General features: G+C 42.6%; 1 protein-coding gene across 1 annotated transcript in view; it reads right to left on the bottom strand.

Moving 5' to 3' along the window:
* RYR2 (ryanodine receptor 2 (cardiac)) overlaps window positions 1-22,493 on the bottom strand; it is a 385,785-nt gene that overhangs the window by 6,567 nt on the left and 356,725 nt on the right. The window contains exons 95-103 of the mRNA XM_012730855.1: window positions 20,836-20,922; window positions 20,059-20,277; window positions 18,373-18,503; window positions 16,999-17,041; window positions 16,075-16,208; window positions 12,345-12,405; window positions 9,093-9,239; window positions 7,077-7,211; window positions 307-463 (exon numbers count right to left, since the gene is read on the bottom strand). Of these exons, the coding sequence (XP_012586309.1) occupies window positions 307-463; window positions 7,077-7,211; window positions 9,093-9,239; window positions 12,345-12,405; window positions 16,075-16,208; window positions 16,999-17,041; window positions 18,373-18,503; window positions 20,059-20,277; window positions 20,836-20,922 (1,114 nt within the window). The remainder of the gene's footprint in view (window positions 1-306; window positions 464-7,076; window positions 7,212-9,092; window positions 9,240-12,344; window positions 12,406-16,074; window positions 16,209-16,998; window positions 17,042-18,372; window positions 18,504-20,058; window positions 20,278-20,835; window positions 20,923-22,493) is intronic.

Raw genomic sequence — 22,493 nt, 5'->3', positions numbered from 1 at the left:
TGCGCCCTCTGCAGCCTGCGGCCCTGCGCCCCGCCTTCAGCTTTCGGGGAAGGACGTGCCAGAGGAAATGCAGCTTCGCTTCAGAGAAGCCTGGAGGGCCCCAACCACCCCGGGGTCCGACCCGGGGTCCATCCCGGGGTCCGCCCTGGTGTCCGCCCCCGGGTCCATCCCAGGGTCCACCCCCGGGTCCATCCCAGGGTCCACCCCGGTGTCCATCCTGGAGTCCGCCCAGGGGTCCGCTCCGGGGTCCATCCCGGGGTCCGCCCCAGCCAGACCTCCCTGGCACCCGCGGCGCCGGCCGCTCACCCTGGATGATGGCCAGCAGGATGACGATGACGAAGAAGAAGAAGGTGATGTCGAAGATGATCCGGTAGATCTCGTACTCGTCCCCCGCCGGGTCCTCGATCTCATCGCCAATGCCGCCCCCGGCGCGGACCCCGACGTACATGTGGAACATGTAGCACTGGGGGAGAGACGCCGTCACCCCCCGCACGCGACGCCCCGGCGACCACGACGCACCCGAGGCGGCGTCTCCTAGACGAGACCGCGCGCCCGGACCTGCCGCGCTTTGCAGAAAATGCAGAAGACCCGCGGGCATCCGCCGACGCGGTCAGCGGCCACGTTCAGGGTGCGCTGAGGCCCGCCGAGCTGCAGACCTCAGGCTGCTGCTCTGGCTTCTTCCCTCCCTGCGTTCCCGAGTCCCGAACCTTCCCCTGCGCCCCGCCCGAGACACCGCACAGTATTTATTACTGGCCACTGGCTAGCGAGTTAATGTTCAACCTAAAGACTGCAGTTGTTTTTATATATTTTTTTTAGCATAATAGACCCAGCGTCCGGGAAGTAAGACCCCAATATCTGTAACAAGACGGAGTATTAGAAATAAAATGAGAGGCCCCCTGGGGCTGCAGGGGCCAGAGCCATTGCTCTCTCCAGATGCCGCAGCCACGCAGCGCGAGGTCGACCCCCGGCCAGGGGGGACCCCAGGGCACCGCAGACCCCTCCTGTCTCCCCTCTGCTCCCCTCAGCAGTGTGCGTCAGTCCATCTGCCTGTTCTGCTCCCTGCTCTGTCTCTGGGGAGTCCGCCCACCCCTGCACCTCTGGCCGGTACCCAAGTTCTTGTGTGCGTAAATAAATAAATCTTTAAAAAGAAATTAAATTAGAGCAAAGCAGGCCTCATTTCCCTGATGGTGTAATTTTTTCCTAGTTTAATACCTAGAACAAAGGCCCAGGAAGGCCCAGGATGAGCAGCTCCCTGTGTATACCCCGAAACAGGAGTGACCAGCAACAACTACAGCTGGGAGTGAAGGCTAAATGAAAGGGGGGGGCTCAGAAAAGTGCCTGGGGGCTTCTCGGGCTCAGCAGCAATGGTGTTTGGAGCCACCAGGGTCTGTCCTGCACACCGCAGCGTATTTTAGAAGGACCCTGGCTCCGCTCACCCAACACCAGCTACAGCTCACTCCGCAGACAGCCAGACACCTTCAGGCCCCGGCAAACGTCTCTGGGGGAAAGTCACGGCCGTTGAGACCCACTGGCTTAGAAACCTCAGGCCCACTGCCGTCGCTGCTGTCTGAATAACAGACAGGGACCCGCAGTCACCGTGGGGTGGATGAAGAGAAGTGTCCTGACTGTCCAGGCTTTTAGGTTTCTTTCTTTCTTTCTTTTTATGACCTTTATTTATGTATTTTTACATTGCTGTTTCTTACAGAGACCTAGCTGCCCCAGCCCACAGAGCTGTCACTCACAGATCACTTTAAAAGGTTCAGAGACGACTCAGCCACCAAAAAAAATAAACACCTGCCTTTTGCAGCAACATGGATGGAGCTGGAAGGGATCGTGCTTAGTGAGATAAGCCAGAACGAAAAGGAAAAATACCGGATGGTTTTGCTCACAGCAGGAGCATAAGGGACCAGGCGAGACAATAATAATTATAATGAACAGCTATAGACCAGAGACATTGTACCGGGGAGGGGATCAAAAACGCTGGGGGGAAGGAAATGCACTGGACTTCAGTGATGGCTCACAGGTGAGCCGGTGATGGGAAGCCCACAGGATTACAACTGAGATGGAAAAAACACACAAAATGATGTAAAAGAAACTATAATATTATTTTTTTAAAGGGGGTACATAGAACAGGTGGCTTCAAAATGAGTCGATACATAGAGAAAACAAGCAAGCTCCTGGGTCAGAAGCCTGCAAGTGAGCAACAGAGCTAAGTACAGACGGCGCCACTCCGACAAACAGGAGCGTAGGCTGCCCCACCGTTCCCTCCCCGGAACATTCTGGTGCTCAGAGAAGGAGCTCTTCTTGCAGAAGCCCCAGAGTCCTTTGCACGCTGACTATACCTGGGGGCACTGGGTGCTGTGCCCAGACTCCCTGAGGTTGATCATGGCAGAGGCCTGAACCACCAGAGTCCTGAATCGGTCTCTGGAAGCAAAATGTTTGCGGATCTTGTCCCTTGGGGTAAACCCCTCAGGACACAGCCGTCATTTCTTGAAATGTTTATTTTGAAACAGCTGAACTGTTCACAGTGGATCTCTGGAAAGAGGAGATCTTATTTGTGCTGTACACACTTCCACGCAGCGACAAGTATGTTTCCCATGTACATTTTAATTTTCCTTAAGAAGCGCCTGGCGTTCTTTGTTTGCTCCAGGCCTGCCTCCCCGTGCGCTTAACTGCGGCCACAGGCTTTGGGTAGTTAGTGCAGCTGCTGACATCTTCGTTAATGAGCGGACACAGGTCACCTTTCCCTGGCTTCAAAGTTGGTTATTTGTAACCCCCTCGCTGGCACGGGGACTCAGAACCGGCACATGTCCATGTCAAATCCCGGTCCCTGGCTCTCCAGACCAGCCCTCACAGCAGCTAACAGTGTATCACTCTGGGCCTGTGGCCTAGAAAGTCCTCGCTCCCCCCAGGTCTGCTTATTTGACATGTCTGTGACCAAGCTTGTCCAGCTAATTCCCCTGGATAAGGCCTGCTGCCAGGACTTCTAGATTATGACGTCGCTTCCCACAGGGAGTTTTTCTACAGCTAAGAGGTCTTGTGACTTGGGTGTTGGAATCCGACTCAACTGTCTGACTCTGTCTCGGCTGGATTTTCTGAGTCTGTCCTCAAGGAAATGATTCACTTAGGTTCTAGACATGCAACCTGAAGGCAAAATGTGCAATAACCCCAATATCAAAGTGAATGTCCCCTTTTCAGTCTCTGCTCAGCCGCCTCGCGTCTCCCGGTCCTCCCTGTCTCCCTGACCTTCGCGCTGACAGCTCTAAGATCTGTGAGGAAAGGCGCCAGCCGTATCTCAGTAACAGATGCATGGTTGAAACCACAGGTAGACTCTTGTAGGTTTGATTATTTATTCCTGTTGAAACCACAGGTAGACTCTTGTAGGTTTGATTATTTATGCTCAATGAAACACCAAACTAAATGGAGTATGCACAGATACTGATTTATAAAGATGCACAATTGAAATCAGTATTATGCTGTGATGTTAGTTCAATATAAAATAAACATACGTGTGTAATACACAGGGGCTGTGGAATTTTCATATTATTCCCCGACCTTATCCTTCCTCACCAGACTATGCCCAGACTAAACCAGGGTGACTGCCGTGGTGGGCTACGAGGTAGCTAACACTCCCTCACTTGGGTTGTCAGGCTTTCAGCCATCAAATTGTCATTCAGCTCCCGAAAAGGAAACATCTTTTCACCCACCTCCCTTTTCCTCTTCACAGTATCAGCTTAAACCTGACGATGAGAGCTAGGGAATGGAAAGAAGTGATTTGGGGAGATGTCAAGACACTTTATGCAGAGCATGATTAATGAGGGGGGCCATGCCTGGTGCTACGGAAACTGGGAAGAGACAGGTGTTCATCGTCGAGATTGAACATTCTCTGGCTTTCCCCTCATCCATCTCCAAAATGGTTCATTTTGCTCCTTGTTTATACTGAAGAAATTGTGAGGAGGACCAGTGTCTATGAGTTGGTAGAGTCCTTTATGTCGGCAAAAAACAAGAAGAGAAAGGGATGAGGGAGGGAGAAGAGGAGAGAGAGGAGGGAGGAGGGAGGGAGGGGAGAGAGAAAGGCAGAGAGCAACGGCAGAATGGGCTAAGGGAGGGACTCAGAACAGCTACCTGGGCAGTTCACTTCCTTAGGAGAGCACTTTCTATGGCAACCACCTGGAAACCTGTTCCCAAAATAGGCAGGTCTTGATTCCGCCCCTGCAGTCTCTGATTCAGCAGATCTGGGCCTGGCCTGCCAGACCTGATGGTTTCTAAAGAGCTGCCTGGGCAAATCCTCTGTGCAGTGAGGACAAGACCCTTTTGAGGCGAATGTCCTTACACAGGTACCTCAAGCCAAAGCTCTGGCTACCCGGCTTGCATCACTTCTCTTCCCTAGATGTTAGATCGCTTCTCAGTTTCTCCTACATTCTTGGAGAGGAGGTTCCAATTCTATCAGGATGCTGCTGGTTTAATTAGATCCTCAGGCCCCAAACATCATGATCTTAAATAAGTAAGCAAAGAAAGCCACCCAAGGCAGACGCGTGGTTGAGTCTGCCAAACTGCAGCAACTGCACCACCTTCTGGATGTTTCGGAGCCAATGCGTGGATGTATGCTCGTGAAAGCCCGGAACATTCACTGAGACCTAAGGTCAGGATCTGACACCAGACAACAGGGACTCCGGGGACACTGATAAAATCTGACACAGTGAGAGAACTCGAAAAGAAATGCCAGAGAGCCTGGCATGAAGAAAGACTCTCTTTTGAAAGAAAATGAACGGAATTAAATCCACGACTTTGGCTCCTGCACCTGGGTTCCGCCAGCTGGCGACTTCCCTAAGCTGCTACTCTTCATAAGCACCGCTGCGAGTGGCCAGTTAAGGCGAATCCTGCTAGCTTTTCAAAAGCTCACTGTATCAGCCTTCCTCAGAGGAGACTATAAGTGGGGGGGGTTAAAGATAAAGCTGCGGCTTAAGCGGTGACCTCTGGGCATGACTTCCAAGGACAGTTAGCTGAATGGAGTGTTTGCCAAACTCCACACAGTTCTGGCTCATCCGGCCGGCTGGAAGCAGCACACAGGTGTGAGAGCAAGGACTGTAGATCAAGTTTGTATCTTACAACCAAGCTTTCTCTTGCAAGTAAGAAAGAAGGAAGGCACGTATGTAGGGTTACCAACCCCACCATCCCGGTCAAAGGTAAGCGAGTGGGTGCACAGAGAAGTGAACCCCAGAAGGACAGGAAGCCCTCCTCTGCGCACCCCAGGCTCGCGCTCAGCCTTGAGCCTGTTGTTGAAAACATGGTGAGACATGATTTCCTCATTCTAAAGTGAGGCAGACTTTTCTACCCTACATGGTGTCCATGAAATTGGGTAAAATCAACACGGAAAGGCATCGGTTTTCCTATTCTACCCTTGTTCAAGTGATGCATGGGTTTTTCTCCTCATAGCTTCTTATTCACTCATCAGATAGATTTACTAAATAATTCATTTGCTCAGGACCCTACTGCTGGTCATTTAAATTAGTTCCCATTTGTGCTACCAAAGGCTACCTTGAACATCCACAGGCTATTTGCAAATTAACAGGTCGGTGGATCACGGGCCCTGGAACTGACAAGGAGTCAGCACACGTGAAAATACCGCAGGTGGGTAAAATGTCTCTAAAACGGTGGTGCTAATTTAAATTCCCAACAAGTGTTCAAGGAAGTGCCAGTTTTTCAATCACTTCAATAACTCTGGGTATTGACAAACTTTAATGCTCTGAACACCTGTAGGTAAAAAGTGGCAATTTATTGTTTTGATTTGCATTTCTCTGATTATGATAGAGGCTGGCATCTTTCCATTTTTACAAGTTAATTGAATTCATTTCAATGTGATTTGTCTGGTCATACAGGCATTTTCTCATTGGCTTGTTTACTGAGTTTGTGAACAGAAGTTTATAAGTTACAGAAGCAGGTAATTCTTTGGCATTTGCTAAATACGCTTTCCCCAGCTTGTCATTTCTGATTATTACTGCTGGTAGTTTTTCCTATTTGATTTTTTATGATTCTGGGTTTATATCATACTCAGGAAGACCTTTTCCTGTTTAAATTTTATTTTTAGTTCAAAAGACAAATTCTATCCTAACATTTTTTGTTTCTTTCTTCTTCTCTTTTACATTGAAACATCCATCTAGGAATTCCTTTAAGTCACTGGTATCCATTTCTATCAGGTCTCCTCAAGAGGTGTGTACATGGTACCAATACCATGTTTTGAATTATTTTTCATTTCATAATTTCAAGTCACATTTTTCATATTTTAAATCTCCATGTGTTTCTGAATCTATTTCTAGACTCTCTTTTCTGTTCCACTGATTTATTGTTCTCAAGTACAAAAATATGTTTTCTAGTAGAAGTCTGGGTAACATTAGTAATTCCCACTACTAGAATAATTTTAGTATTATTATATCTGCTTGTTTTTCTTATACCTTCATCTCCAAGAATGTGGGTATCTGAATTTGAGCTCATTCTTCAATGCATGTTTTCCCAGCTAACGTTAGATGTTGTGTCTGATTTTTCCCTTCTTGATCTTAGATCTCATGGATGGCATTTCTGATCTATCAAAGTCATACAAACATATTATGATAAAGTAATGTGAAAGACTTAGTATTTGCGGATTTGAAAATAAAGACTAAAAAGGCAATCAAGGCCAGGATACTCAACATAGAAGCAAAACCTCAGAGTTCTGTTGAGAGATATAGAGCCAAACTCCAGTAACTTCAGATAATAGCATCAAGGTGAGCAAATGACTGAGGATTCAAAATATGCTCCAAGGAACTTATTTGACTTGCTCTCCTGGACTATAATGAGCAATGGACAAATGCATTAATAATCACCCTCCCAGCATTAACTATTTTACTCAGAAATTGTAGTCATTATCAGAAACAGTCCCATATGTTTGGAAAAAAGCAGAAAGTGGTTGAATCACACAGTTTCTAACAAAGCACATTATTTTATCTTCTGTACTGTTATTGAGCAGCTACACAATGATTTAAATGGAGGACATAGGAGAAATTCTTTCATTCATATGAGATCAAAGAGTATTCACTTACTGTTAGCATATCATCACATTTCATATCTGGTGTATCGCCATCTTCGCTTTTGTTGTAGAATTTTCGGAAAAAATTGAATGCCACAACCGTATACAGGTAAACAACAACAGCCAGCAAGCCAACCGTTAATACAAGCTGAAAAAATAATGTGACATTGGACATGTATTAGCCATCAAGACACCTGACGGCCTATCGGGGATCTGTGTGGGTTGGCAACACCTGAGCACGTGGCTGCGTACACTGAGCAGACGCCAGTGGACCCCCACTTCGCAGCCTCCTTCCTTCCCCACCCCTGTACGCACAGACTCATTTTCCTACTCTCTTTTATCAAGTTACTTACTTGTCTGATTTTGTGCAAAACTTGATAGCTTCAGTGGTTAATAAATGTGTAGCTATGATTGGAACAGGAACACACTCTGATTTAGTTTTACATCCAAATTCCTTGATAATATTAATGAGCAACTTAAAATTTTCATTATTTTATCCTCTAAATATTTAGAAGTGGATACCACAGTGAGTACTTTCTATATTTGTAAAAGTTCTATTTCCTTTAAATGATTTACATTTCCATTATAAACTATTTTCTCTTAATAGCATTCGAAAGCTAAATGAGTCTGTGTTAGTTCTAAACTCCAAAAACACACAACCATTAATTTCTGTAAAATAAATATTTTGAAAAATAAAAATGAGAAATCTTGTTTTGTTAATGTAAAATAACAAATAGATATTAACCAAGCTATTTTGAAGGTTAATTAAATGTCAGTTTGCAAAGGCTTCCTTCAGTTCTATGTAGCCTTTCTTAAATTCCCGTCTACACTTTTATTGACTGCATGTGTGTGTTAAATATATACATCCTAAGTTGGTGAAAATATATACCTGGTTATATCACAAAGTTCCAGTCACACTAAAATGTATTCATGTTTTATGTCTACTTCCTCTGACTGCAGTGCACCCCTGTGTTCTTGACCATGATAGTAAACATTCAGGTTTTTCAAAAAATCATTTCATAAATAACTGGAGAAAACACTGCAAGGAAAGTCCCAAGGTGAGTGAAAGTTGTGTCAGACTGAGCATGTGAACACTTCGCGCTGGAGCCAGGTATGTTGGATTCGCATTCGGAGTCACATAAGATGACTTGTAAGAACTATGTGTTAAAATTTCGAAAACAGAGATCATGATAATGCAGATTGAACTATGAACACAGACCAACATTTTGAAAGGGACACTAATTAAAAAAATGATTGGGTTGTAAGCTTTTGAGAAAGAAGGCCTCTCAAGCTCAGTAACTCACAGAATGTGTTACCTCCCAGTGGACACTTTACAGAGAATGCATCAACATACACTTCTGTAATAAATTTCATGATAATGAAAGCATTTTACCATCGCAATCATGTGTCATTAGAAGGTAAGCTGATTACATGAAAGTATGTCAGTTTACACCAAGTAAGTATGACTTTGTCAACAAGCAGACATTATTTTTTTTTGTTCCACTAAAAGTAGAGAAAAGAATGTATGACTATTCAGTTTTAAAATATCACATTGTAATAATACTATAACATCTCACGTTTTATCATTACAACTGGTGCATCGGGATTCTGCAACACATTTTAGTACCCCGCAGTACCCACTGGAGCACATTTTCATTGGGCACAGAATAATTAACTATTTTTCTGTCTATTTAATATTTGCCAGGGCCTGAGTAAGAACGTCTGCATTTATATCCTAATTTATAACCGCCTAAAGGTAAGTATGTTTAGTACACTCATTTTACAAAATAGGGGTGTTGAGATTTAAAAATGTTAACGGAATCATCTGAAGCTACTACTCCAGATAAGACTCAAACATAGGTTGCGGGAACTCTTCAAGTAGGAAGCCCCATGGTTTATAGAGAAAAAGCACAAACCATCTGTGTGCAAAAATCTTTCAAACTGTCTGATGTCATTTGAGGTTTGGTTTCATTTTTTGCTATAGTTGTTGATGTTTGGTTTCAACAGGGAAGAAGGGTTAAGTTTTTACCTGTTTGCCATTGTGCGTTACTGATGACAAGATGGTTCTTAAGGTCTTGAATCCCATAGCAATGTCAAGAAGATGGGCAGCGAAAAAAAAGTTGTTATAGTGTCCAAGAACGGACATAGTCATGTACCAGGCTAGGTAGAGGAAGGACTGTGAAGAGGAAACAGGGAAGCATATCAGGAAATAGAATGCGTGACTACTGTCAAACCTGCTCTGTTTGACAGTAACCTGTTGCAGTTACTCCATTTACTTTTACTTTCAAAAACTCTAAGTTCATATAATTCTAATTAGTCACCTAGGTTTGCTTCTATATGTCAATTTTATTTAGTTCTGAAAGGTTCAATATTACACTCTCCTCTGTATCACAGAACACAAAGTTGACTTCCTACCTGACTTCTCAACCATGGAGCTATCTGTACCTGGGGCCAGAGAACTCTCTATGTGGAATGTCCTACCATTGTGGAGCAATGGTAACACCCTGGTCTCTGCTCCCTTAATCCCTTGATGCCAGCATCACCCCGACTCAGGGGTGACAACCAAAACCACCTCCAGAAATTGTCAAAAGTCACCTGGGTAACAAGTTGTCCCCATTGGGAACCCACGGTCTAAAATTAACCAAAACCTACCAACTTTCTCACCCTCTTTCATTTTTCATTTACCACTCACTAGTATTTGCTGAGCTAGAGATGGTGGAGGAATGGGGATAATAAAGTCGAATAAAATATTGTCATAGCTCTTAATTGCTTGGATCACAGTCACTTTACATAAGACTTGTTCTGCCACTGAAGTCAGGAGCTACCTATTATGGGAAGAAGATGACCGTCACTTTGACTACAGTAGATCTTACTTTTTAAAAGAGAACAAAAGCAAGACAGAGGGGACTGAAGTGGTATAAGAGATTTCATGAGGAAAATGAAAAGGGATTTTATGTGGGTCTGAAACAAGAGATCAAGAAAACACAGTGACTGAGAGACGACCACATGGGGTGTGGTCAGGAAAGACATCTCGGATTGTTTTGTTTCAGAAGATGAGGCTACATGGGGGAAGATGAAAACTACATGGGGGGAGAGGTTCTGGAGGCTAAGCCAAGCCACAGGTACAACCCACAGGCACACGCCACTGGAGCACCATGGCTAGAACTAAGGGCCATGGAACCAGCAGCTCTGACATTGTCGTGAGTGTCTTGGGTAGTGGTCACTGTCATAAATGTGTGCGCATATGGCATTTTCTTCTGGTAAGACTCAAGGTAGATATGCAATGAGAAGCCTGGTTTGTAAATTAATTTCACTCATGTAAAGTGACTTTCTAAAAAAAAAAAAAAGCCGTTTGTGGCAGGCAGGGCTATGACATCATGACATTAGGAGATCCCTAGAAGAAGCCATGGATGAGGTTATGAGAGCCAAAAAGAGTCACAAAATCAGTGAGGGTGAAAGAGAAGATGACAAAGAACATGAGTAGGATGAAGATCAGACAAATAATTACATGTGTATCTTGGAGGAGATGAAACAGGAGGAACCCAAAACAATTTGGGCTTGGGTGTCAAGAAGAACAAAAACCAAAAATCTGGAAGGCAGAGCAGATGACATTTCTCATGGGACCTTCAAGCAAACATCTCTAGTGCATTTACAAATGAAGGACAAGTTTGTGGACACAAAGTAGAGAGATCTACATAGTGACAAGCTGAGCCAAGAACATGGGGGACTGTGTGTGGTTGCCAAATAATCTCAAAACTCCATGAAATATTCAGAATATACTGAGCTAGGTACAGATCTATGCACACTTCTGTATTCATTTATTTACACACATGTCATTCCAGCTAGACTCCTGATAGGCAGGAGTTACCTGAAAGTTAGTTCTCTAAGAGAACGCACACACGCATTTAGTTAACTGTTCTTTCAGTTTAACTGGAAACCCTGAATTTTATTGGGCAACCCTGGCTATATTTCAGAGAGAATCTGTGCTGCTGAAGACTAAAGAGTGTTGCGAGAGGTGATGGAACAAGTAAGAGCCATGGCATTGTAGGTGGATGAAAGCATAAGAAAATATTGCAAAGCTGTCTAAAGAAGTTTCTTCAGATTCCCTCCAGGACTGGTCCATGCCCCAGTTCTCAGTAGGACAAGACCTCTGCAGAGCAAGATGAATGTTATAAATAGACTATGCTGGAACAGAAGCAGACTGTGTGATTGTAAGAACTGACCTTACAGGCAGAAGCAAAGACCCCTGGATACTTGAATGGAAACTCCCGACGCTGGAGTTGAGATGGCCTCCTTTTCACGCACAAGATTTGCTTCTGTTTTTAGATAGGAAGTTTGCGGCAAAACATCCTCTAAACAGCTGGTAATTCTAAAGGATACTTTCAAGACTTGATTGTGTGCTCTTAGTGTTCTCTTAAGACCTACAGAGTTCTGGGTCTGTGGATGGTGCACCAGGCACAGCAGCGGAGTCAGGAGATTGTGGGGGATGTGGTAGGTCTTTAGAAGGGAACTACTGTTCACTGTACGTTAGAGCTAACCTGAGAACAAGATTTTAGGATGAAACAAGGTAATTAAGAGCATACATGGCAGCCAGAAAAGCAAAAGATCTAGCAGTTATGTTCATATTCACAGACGCTATGGGAGGATGAAGAGAATCATGAAGCAGTGATGAGGGGATGGGCTGAGATCCCACAGCAAGTCACCTTTAACTTATGTAGCTAAGCTTCCTGTTTTCTCTAGAAACTTCCTATGTCAGCAAATGGAAGCTAAACAAAACTGATGGTAAAAATTACTTAAGCTGAAAATTCTAAGAATCGAAAATGTAAGGCTTTTTTAGGCAAGCCAGGGTGGTTAAATGCCTATTTGGGTCATAGGCTCTTTGATGCAAGAAGGATCAATCAAAAAAAAAAATGAATAATGTGTTAATTTAAGGAAAACTTAATTTATCACAATTAATATCCACAATGTCTCCTTTTAGCGTCTATAAAACACTGATGCATGGTATTGAAACCTCAGTGAAAATACACATGAATTTGCATTTCCCTTTCTTTTGCTTATGTAAATATATTTCCACTTAAATCCTCCAGCTATTTATTGAAAGAAGCAGAGTGGGAGATGACTTGTTAATCATGTTTTTGTGGGTCTTTCTCAGATGTGCCGGGTATTTAACAACTTGGATACTCGAGGAACACTTCCAAGATAACCATCTTTCCGCCTGTGGAAGCCAGCAGGCTCTTCTCATCAGAGCACATGTGACTTGGTGGTGATGAAGCAGGCTTACATTGTCCGTGAAAACCACTCCCAGTTTCCACATCTGATACTTCACATCGATTGAGTTGAGTCTGCAATGACAGAAAAGAAGACGCTGTAGATCTGTGCATCAGGAGGGACCCCCTCTGGCAAGAGCCTGTTTGCACTGAGTCTCTATAAAATGAGACAGGCGACCATCTCAGCTTTAAGCAACACACATTTGGACTTGAGTGGTCTGATACATGGCTATGTTCCTGCCTGCTGGCTCTACATTCACCCATTCAACCAACCTTGGATGTTAGTGCCTAAGGATTCTGGTATCTACAGGTGACTCTAAAACCAACCCCCTGTGATTACCAACAGACAACTGGAGTTAGGTTTTGGGGAATCAAAAGTTAGAAAAATGTCTAACCCATAAATCAGTGCAGAAAGATGGGAGGTGGGGAGCAAACCCAACGGAGGTTGGGCTTGCTGATTATGGTGGAGGACTGATTACGTGATTGCAACGTTTTTAGAAACAAAAACAACACATTTATACTCATTCAAGAAAGTCCCTTCTTTTTCACCTTGTCTTTGGCCACATGCAATGTGAGGAAGGTTTAACTTAGAAAAAGGTGCTTAGGCATCCACATGCATTGACAACTCTCCTTAATTTGCCAGGGAAAGGGCTTTTTCAGTTTTTGCTTCCCATTGTTTTTCAGAAAGCACGTCTTCAATAGTCTAGAATGAATGCAACCCTTCCCCTTGGGTCCAATAAAGGGACGCAAACACCTCTCTTTGGTATCAACTCCCATGCTGTAGGGCAGGCAGAGGCATTCAGAAGCGAATGTGCACTTAGGACTCTTTCTAGTCTGAACTCCAAGCATCAAGCACCTGTCTCACCACCCTTAATCAACAGAATGACTGACTCGTTGCGTAAATGTGCTGATCTATGCAAAATAAAATACATACGGATTAAATGTAGTTTATAATTTCATTACTTTAGAAATGGTCACTGATTTATGGGTTAGACATTTTTATAATTTTGTTAGCTTTTCCAGCATTTCCGATAACTGATATGATAGAATATCATGCAATATAATTTATGTAGTATTTCCAAGAGTTTCTCTAGACTTACTATTTTAGTCTTGAATTACCTCTTAATCACTTATTTTCATTTGGCCAATCTTATGTACTGAATGCTGGGTAAGCCGCTAGTCAAAGCTGGCTTCCCCCCAAGAGTTAAGGTTCAATTTATCTTAATTATGGTTTTTATTTTAAGGAAATAAACCTGACTTGAAGCTATAACCAAATTCACAAATAACATTTCTTTCTAGAGTTCCAGGAATATTTGTAACAAGTTTAAATCTAAGAATTGTTCAATTTAAAAAAGAAATGGAAAAAATGGCAATTCACACAAATGAGCATTTTTCTCAAAAGCAATCTAAAACCAAATAAGGGCTTACATAGGATGTTTGAATTTTCTATGGTAGTCTCTTGCTTTACGTTAAAAATCATTCTTGTGACTAGTGACGGCCATCACTACCACACATCGGGATGGTGAGCTTGCCTCTGACGTCACTCAGTAGACTATCCCTTTTGAGATCCACACCATTACTTCTCTGCACAGTGGGTGACATGTGGGTGGGTCTCACCTCACTGCCGAGGAGGGGCCCTGGTTGATTTAGGTCAATCAGGGCATAATATTTCTTGTGCCACCGATCATGGCTCAGGGGTAAACTATGAGCTGAAAGTTGAAGAGTTTTTCCAGATGGTTTGAGACCTGAGTTTCCCCTGACTTTCATGAGGTCAGAAATGAAGATGGCCACAGGCTTTGTAAGCTGGCAGCCACTGTATCCCTGAGAGGCAGGCTGGCCACCTGCCTACTTAAATGTGCAGATACCGTGTCCCATCTATTTGACTGATGCATATACACACAAATAGATACATCAGTCATCCTTGAATTCAGGTGTGCACATTAAGACGACAGTCACAACATTGTCATAAAGCAGATAATCCTTTAAAACATGATCTTTCTAAACACTTGAAGAAAAGAACACACTAAATCATCTTCCTGGTGATATGCTCCTTTCATTAAATCTTCATTCTTTTAATATTATTATTCATATGTAAAGACTTAGGAAAAGCCACATTAATTTAGAATTTTGTTAAGAATCAAACCTGCATTTACTGTGAAAAACAGAAGGAAATGCCACTCATTTAAAATTGTTTGTCCAAAGTAAAAACGTCTTAACTTTCTCATTTCACAGACTTATTTTTCAGAATCACAAATTTGATCACTTTTCTCAGTAAAAGCATTTAATTCTATGTGGCTTGCCAGAGATATGAGAATGGTAGGTGGTCCAGCACCCCGCGTTTTATGGGGCACTTTCAGTGAGAGCCTTCATCAGTAAGACTGGCAACCGCTCCGCCTCCATACAGCCGCGTAGTATTTAAGGTCCACATTTTTGTTCTTACAGTTACCCATCACCCACACAAATACTTTGGCTCTAAATTAATTTCTTTCCAGCTGGACTCACACTATTTTTAAAAGACCTAAGTAGCTCAAACAAGCTTTCAGGTAGATTAAAAAGAAACTCTATGACCATTGAAACAGGTCAGACAAACAACGTTTCAATGCTAGCTAAAATATTTACCTAAGACAAAATAAGCTTCTGCTCTACAGAAGTTTAAATACTTACACTTTCCAAGTAGTCATCTCATTCCTAATCAACTGAAGGCCAAAAATACACACACAGGAAAGGTTTTGAAAGGAAAATCACTATTAATATTTCTCCTAAAGTTAAGTGGCTACAGTAAAGTTTTAAATTACAAAGCAGGTACGACTTACACATATTACAGCATTATGACTGATTAAATTTGCAAAAAGAGAAAGCAACCCACATATACAATATATCTGCATTCACTGGGTGTGAGAAAGTCAATCTCAGGTGATTTCTAGTTTCATCGTAATACTGTTCCATGGGAGCCGTTTGGTAAGTTCCTCACTTAAAATAAATTTTCAGGCCCTCCCTGGTGGCGCAGCGGGTTAAAGCACAACACTGAGAGGCTGAAGCCACTTCCGCATGAGTTCAATCCCCGCCTGCCCCAGAGGTGACCCACAGGGCGTGGCAGACCTCTCCTGACCCGCCCGCTGCTCCCCTCAGCAGTGGACTTCACAGATCTGCCTGTTCTGCTCCCCACTCTGTCTCTGGTGAAGCCTCTTGCCACCCCTGCACCTCTGGCCTGTATCCCAGTCTGTATGCATAAATAAATAAATCTTTAAAAAAATACATTAAAAAAATAAACTTTCAATAATATGACACCACAGTGTTTCCTTACTAGATAGTAAAATATAATATGAGCTTCAAACATTAGGAACAAAAGGGCTGCATAGCTCTCTTGTATGGAAAATAAGAAAATGTCCTCTTTTCCAGATAGGAACCATCAGAAAAACAATCACGTGTTAGCTTTTGCATAAGATTTCCTATGCCTCAAGTGGCATCTAAGGCGAACAAAGGCAAATCGAAGAAGATAAATACTAGCAATTTCCTGCTTTACAAAGACAACAAGAGGCTGCCTTCCACAGTGAGGAGGTCAAGTTCAAGTTCAATCACCAGTGGTTCACAATGCCCAGAAGCCAGAAATAGGCTTCACACACATTTACAGTTTCCCTTAGTCCCTCTGACTCAGAGGGAAGTCAATGCACCTGCAAGTTCAGGCAGTCTGACTTTCTGTGCCTTCAGCCTCGACCTACAGGACAGAAGGGGAGTGACACTCACGCCGCAGAGAGGGAGCTGTCTCTCTTGGGCTTTCTCTTCTCCCTCGCGTCGCTGAAATCCAAGGCGGCTTTGTCCATTCCAAGTAACTCGCTGATTCTGTCTCGGCCGTAGAATTCTCCATATTTATCCATGACCTGGGAGCAGGAGAAAGAAAGGCTTTTGTTAGCCTCGGCCACTATGTAACCTCATCTGTGAACGTGCACAAAGGTCTCGTTGCTGTTTCTACTCTGTATTTCTGTTGCTGCTGAACCCTCTCACCTCCCACACCCCTGGCCTGCACCCCATTTCTTGTGTGCATAAATAAATAAATCCTAAAAACAAACCATGATCGATATGTTAAAATCCTCTGTGGTAGGGAACACAGAGATGGCCATGAACCCTCAACATCTGAGTGTTAGTAGGTGCAACAGTCACAGCTGACTTTGGTTTCTGTATGCTAACACCCTCTGAGTCAGTCTACATCAGTGAAGCCTGATGGAAGTAAAAAAGGTTTTAAAGTTACAGTAAAAAAAAAAAAATAAAATGCAGCCTTTGGTTGTTTTCCAGCAACTTTATTTCCTTAGACTAAAGAAGGAACCCAGTCCCGATAATTTATACCAACTATCTCATCAGAAAGTGGCTTTCAGCTAACTTAGGTTTCCCAAGCAGTCACAAAGAAAATTCTTGTATGGAGTGAGAATGGTTTATTCACCAGAGTTGGACTGAGTAGATGAAGCAATACCTGTTGTTTTATAGCTGCAGCCTACAAATTTCCTATGTATTCTTTCTGAAATTCATCTTTAATTCTATTGTACTTTGAAGTGACCTTAGTAAGCAGAGAAGGTACACCCCAATCTCTCATTCTACATGTAAGCGACATCAAATTCAAATCTGAATTTCACTTTAAGAAAAAAATTGAGAATGTATCCTTCTAGGAAATATTACCTTTCTTTTAACAAATTTGTCCCAGTAATTGTTGGGAAATGACCTGAAAGATATAAAAGTATAGAAGTAAAACAGCATCCTTTAAAAATGATATATGAACATTGCTTGATACATACAAAACAATATGTAAACCTGTATTCTTCCATTCACAAAATGACAATGAATTAGTTCTCCATCTTAATCTTATTTCATAATTTTGTATCATGCAAAACATACTACTTTCAATGATGAAATAACCATTACATGTAAATCACAAAAAATAAAATACCATGAGTTCACAGTGTAACAAAGAATATAAACATTAACAAGCTGACATGTTGTATTTTTTATTTACTTCTATTGGGTCAATATTTCCACTGTCCCAATTGTTAATGAGTCTTTAGAATGTAACTGTCGTTACTAGTTAAAGTACTTAAAAGCCGGCCACTGTTTTTTTTTTATTAGGTGACAATATCTCAACCCCAACAGTTAACTCAAGCAGTCTCTATGTGTGACACGAAAACGTGCCGCAGGCACCCTAATAAACAGTGACTCAGGGACCCTAATAAATAGTTCATGGCCAAGACAGACTTGGTCAGACTGACTTTTAACAGCTCACGACTGATGCTAAGCTAGACAGGGGATTTAGAGTAAATACTGACAAGACACACATCCTCTTCTGAAGACTCAGGCTATCTCAGAAATAGCTTTTTAAGTATAAATAAAACTAATTACCGTACAAGCAAGGTGTTTTTCTCTTGAGTAATCTAAACTCCTCAAAAAATACTGTATCACTAATACATTTTATGGAAGAAGATTATGCTTTTGTGATGGGTTTAAAACTGTATTCTGGATCTGATTTCATAAAGTCAAGTCATGCATATTAAAAAAAGGAAGACATTGTTTTTTTTTTTTTTTTGTCTTACATTTTAAATGTCAGCTCTATGCTAGGCTGCTTGATGGTTCCACCTGGAATTTTACCACTCAGATACATAAAAAGCATGAAATTCAATGTTATTGCTTTTAATGAGAGCCTTGCCTTAGTGAGTACTTCTCGCCACCCTCTGTACTTTTAGCCTCGCTCACCCCCCACCGCAGGTCCTGTGCCCCCCACTGCTCACTTTCCTGAGCACCGAATAATGAACGCGAATTTCCATCAGTGCTGTGGAAATGGACTCAGCCATTTTTGATGAAGGAATTAGAGCTCAGAAGGCAGAAACCGATGGCCCCCACTATGAAGGTCACGGTGCTTAAACCTAGTCTTCTGATTTTCTTGAGTGAATATGTAATTATCTAGCACCTCTGCCCCACTTCTGGCAAACCTGCATAAATTCCACAAAGTACTTCCTATCTCGGAAGTTTTGAGCAGAGCAGCTCACAGAATTCTGTACTCACTGTGTGTTGATGACAAGTCTATCCCACTGGCCTTTAATGTCATCTTCGGAAGGCTGTTCTGTGATATAAAGTCCATCAAATTCCAATTTCCGTGCTACTTCCTTTTCTCTCTTAAAAATAACCAATGGGACCTACATATGAAAAATAAACATGCTAAAATTAGTTTAGATTTATAGGCATCGCCTGTGGTTGCTATCTGCACGAAACAGCTTTGGAAAGACTTATTTCCCATGTTACTTCCAGGAAGTTAGAAACTGAGTGAAAACGAATCGGCTATATTCAGGCAGAAAGAAATGTGTAGAAGGTTTTGAAAAATAGAAGCTAGAAAAGATATCATAAATATGCACACTTAAACACACAAAAGCTCACAGGTAATTACACTAATGAGAGCACTTTTAAATATTAAAGAGAAAAAGATGCAAAATTATTTTCCTTTTGCACACATATGTGTGTGTGTATATATATATGTATATGTATATATATATATGTATATGTATATATATTTCATGATATGAGTAGATGCAGTAAAATAGAGAATGTTTCTAAAATTCCAAACTATGCTTCTCAAATCTGCAGGGTTATATTTGAGGAATCTCTTTAATAATTCCATACTCAGCATGCCCATGTTAGTTAGAGACAAATTTTATTTTTAACATCAGCAAAAATCTTTGTCAGGTTGCCAAAATATCTCTAGAACAGATTTATTCTCTTTTGCTATGGACAGAAGCAAAGTCACAGATTCATATATGTCACAGATGTAACAAAGATACAAACATTCTAGAAGTATCTGGGAATATCATTTTCCTGCCCAATTAATAAAGGAAGAAAAAGGAGAGGCAGGAGTTTCTGAAGACAGATATGGAGCCTTGTATTTTACTCTAGGGTTTGGTCATTCGAAAGTCTGGAAGCTTCATAATCAGAGGCATAAAACAGTGCAATAAAGGTATACAGTGGAAAGGCGCCTTGCTAGAAAAAGGCAGAGACTTGCAAAGGTAATACATAGCCCTGGGCACTCAGAAAGACTATCTTGAGAACAATTCACTAAAATCTACTGTTCCCTTGGTAGGGCTCTAAGGAGAGAGGTGCACTATATTTTGTGTGAAGTGTCACTTACTGCAAAGCATTTCTGCCAAGTATAGCAACAGACACACGCTCAATAAGGGGCAATCAAAATGACTCATGGGATCAGTATGATGTCTGTCGTAATTCCTAAGACACTGGAACACTGTTAGGAGATGCAGGTCTGAGTCACTTCTGTGGGATCAAGTTATAGGTGAGGCTGTGGGAATAATTACTAGCGTGAAAGAGAAAGTTCCAATAAAATAAGCATATGTCCTTCCAGGGCAGTGCTAAAAGTAATAAAAGCATGACAAATACAGGCTGGTTCACATGGAGTTCTAAAAACCAGGCTGCAACACCACAGCCCAGGACAGCTGTGAGAGGGCATCTCATTCTCAGCCCAAGGCCCACAGCTGCACCCAGCTGTGTTCAGACTCAGGCCAGGCTTGCTTTCTGCCCTACCCTGTTTCTTCCTCTAGTCCCACAGGGGTTTGCCCACAGCATATTTCCTGACAAATGGCATGCACGTTGTTACTGCCTCAAAGTCCACTCTCCCCAAAGTCCAGCCTGCGACAGACAGGCACATACACAAACACAAACGGGTACCTTGGTGCCTTACTAGCTTACTTTCAAGCAGTAGTATCCAATGATGCAGAAGAAAGAAATGACAGTGTGCAGAATAGCTAAGATGCGCAAGGTGGGCTCCATGTAACCACTGCTCTCCTCCAGGACGTAGTGAACAGCGATGAGTCTTTGTGAGTCGCTGTCCAGGGTGCTGATTTTGGCTTGTTCACTTGAACTGCGAGAGGGGAGTTCCTTCCCTTCAGCCACAGAAGAAGTGGAGACCTGATTCAAATCATTTAAAGCATAATCAGGTCAATTCCTTTAAGAGAGCAGTGTAAACAAGAAATGGAAACCCAGTCTCGTCAGCAAATGGATGTGTGAGACCAGGTGTGCAGTCGTTATACAAAGAAAAGGCTAAAACCAAAAGCTACAGAGAGAGCTTTACAAAAACCAACAGCAGAAAATGAACATGCTTTTTAACTTCAATCTAATCTAACCAAGATTTGTGAAGACATGAATGCATGCAGCTAAAACTTAGGAATCTATCTACCTTCTCAATTACCCAAATAATATAATGTAATAAGGTATGCCAAACCCAGGTAAAGTAAGAAGTAAGATATTCGGTTCAGTCTGATTATTAAGATGACAGGCCATCCCATTGCTGCATCAAACACTCTCAGGTCAGCTATTTCTTTTCTAGTTTGGAGGAACAAATCCATCCGTACCCCCTCACCAATATTTAGAGTAAATATAAGATGTGTTCACTAGTGGGTTGCATTAAATTCAGTCCATTGGTAGATTTAAACTGATCTGATTATTAAAAGACTAAGAAGCACCTACCTTATAAAAGAGCAAGATGAAATTGATTGCAAATGCGACAAATAAGGCCAACATTCTCATGTTGTAGAAGTTGCGAGCAAAGTAATTCTGAAGGAAAAAAAATTATATTAAAAGGTCATTGGATCAAGGGACTTAACATCTGCAGTTTTAATAAAGCGTTCATTAGTTTTCTCAAAACTATTTCTAGAGGGTCAGCTAAGTATAGGTTACCATTCTTGGTGCTGTAGACACAATGAGGAGGAAGGCACTTTGGGCTAACACGGAAGAGACAAATAGTAAAGATAAAAAAGCTCATTCAACCTTGCACCCTATACCATTCCCTCTCTACCTAGTCATGGCAACTATTACGACACATCAAATGAGTGACCACGGATAAACAGACAGAACTTTAGATGATGCTAAATGCTATGAAGAAAAGAAATCCAAGTTGAGGGAAGGGGGGTGCCCTTTTAGGTCTCTATTTGGTCAGGGAAGTTATGTCTCAGGAGGCGAAATCTGAGCAGAGGCCTCAATGCTGCCTGGGAGCAAAGCAAGTGAGTAGCTGGGAAAGAGAAAGCATGGAGGGCAACCGTCCTGAGCGAGACAAGCTCACAGCAGCGACAGGGGTGTTTGAGGACCACTAAGATGGAAGCACAGAGGGGGGGGGTTGGCAGGCAGCAGAGCAGCTGAGCTCTACAGGCCTCCAAAAAGGCTCATATAGATGGGGGGGGGAAGGGAGGGAAATGCACGGGACTATGGTGGTGGCACAGGGGTGATTTGGTGATGGGAAACCCGTGGGGATTACAATTGAGATGAAAAAAAAAATGTGCAAAATGATGTAAAAATAAACTTTTTAATAAAAAAAAAAAAGGCTCGTATAGTCCCCACAGTGCAGTGATTCGGTTTCTTATTTGGGGCCACACTGCCTGAACACAAAGCCCCACCCACCCCACCCCCCACTATCTAATTGTGGGGCGTGAATAAGTAACTTTTATAGCATCACTTTAGTACTTATTCAGTGGAATAACAACAGAAACTCTCTCATATGTTTGCTATGAGGATTCACCAATCTAGGAAAAAACAGTTAACTTTATTACTAATAGTGGAATTGTTGTTCTACTGTAGGCGAGATGGGAGCTATCAGAGGAGCTACTGGTGACTTAATGCGATCAGAGTCTGACTTAATGAGCATCATTCTAGTGCTGCGTGAACATGGATGACAGGAGGCAAGAGTGGAAGCAGAAGGTATTCCAGAAGTGGAGGAAGAGAGGCGGCTGATGGGGGTGGTTGGGATGGCGACGGCTGTAGAGATAGTGAGAACTGGATAGTCTGGATATTTGACAGGGAGAGCTGGGAATTACTGAACTAGACTTGCAGTGGGAGAGAAAGAGAAGGTTCCAGTGGCAACTTCTGGATGTGGGGGTCTGGGGAACTAAGAAAATGGTTGGGGTCTTTTATTGAGCTGGAAAAAAACTAGAGGAGAAATAGGTTACGGAGAAGGCTAAGGGTTGGACAAAGTAATTCCCTTGGTTATCTGAGCTGGGAGGATAAAGACTTGGGGGCCAGGGGCCAGTGGCAGACTGATGTCGCCTTATGTAGGCCCCTGCAGGCAGGTTTGGGAGAAGAGAGTGGCAAATGGCAAAACAGCAGGGAAAGAGGAATGGCGGAGAGAAGAGAAC

The sequence above is a fragment of the Condylura cristata genome, unplaced genomic scaffold, assembly GCF_000260355.1.
Source record: "Condylura cristata isolate star-nosed mole 26May11 unplaced genomic scaffold, ConCri1.0 scaffold00029, whole genome shotgun sequence".
Lineage (NCBI taxonomy): Eukaryota > Metazoa > Chordata > Mammalia > Eulipotyphla > Talpidae > Condylura > Condylura cristata.
The sequence above is the reverse complement of the archived record's forward strand: the minus strand, read 5'-3'. Positions and strand labels throughout refer to the sequence as shown.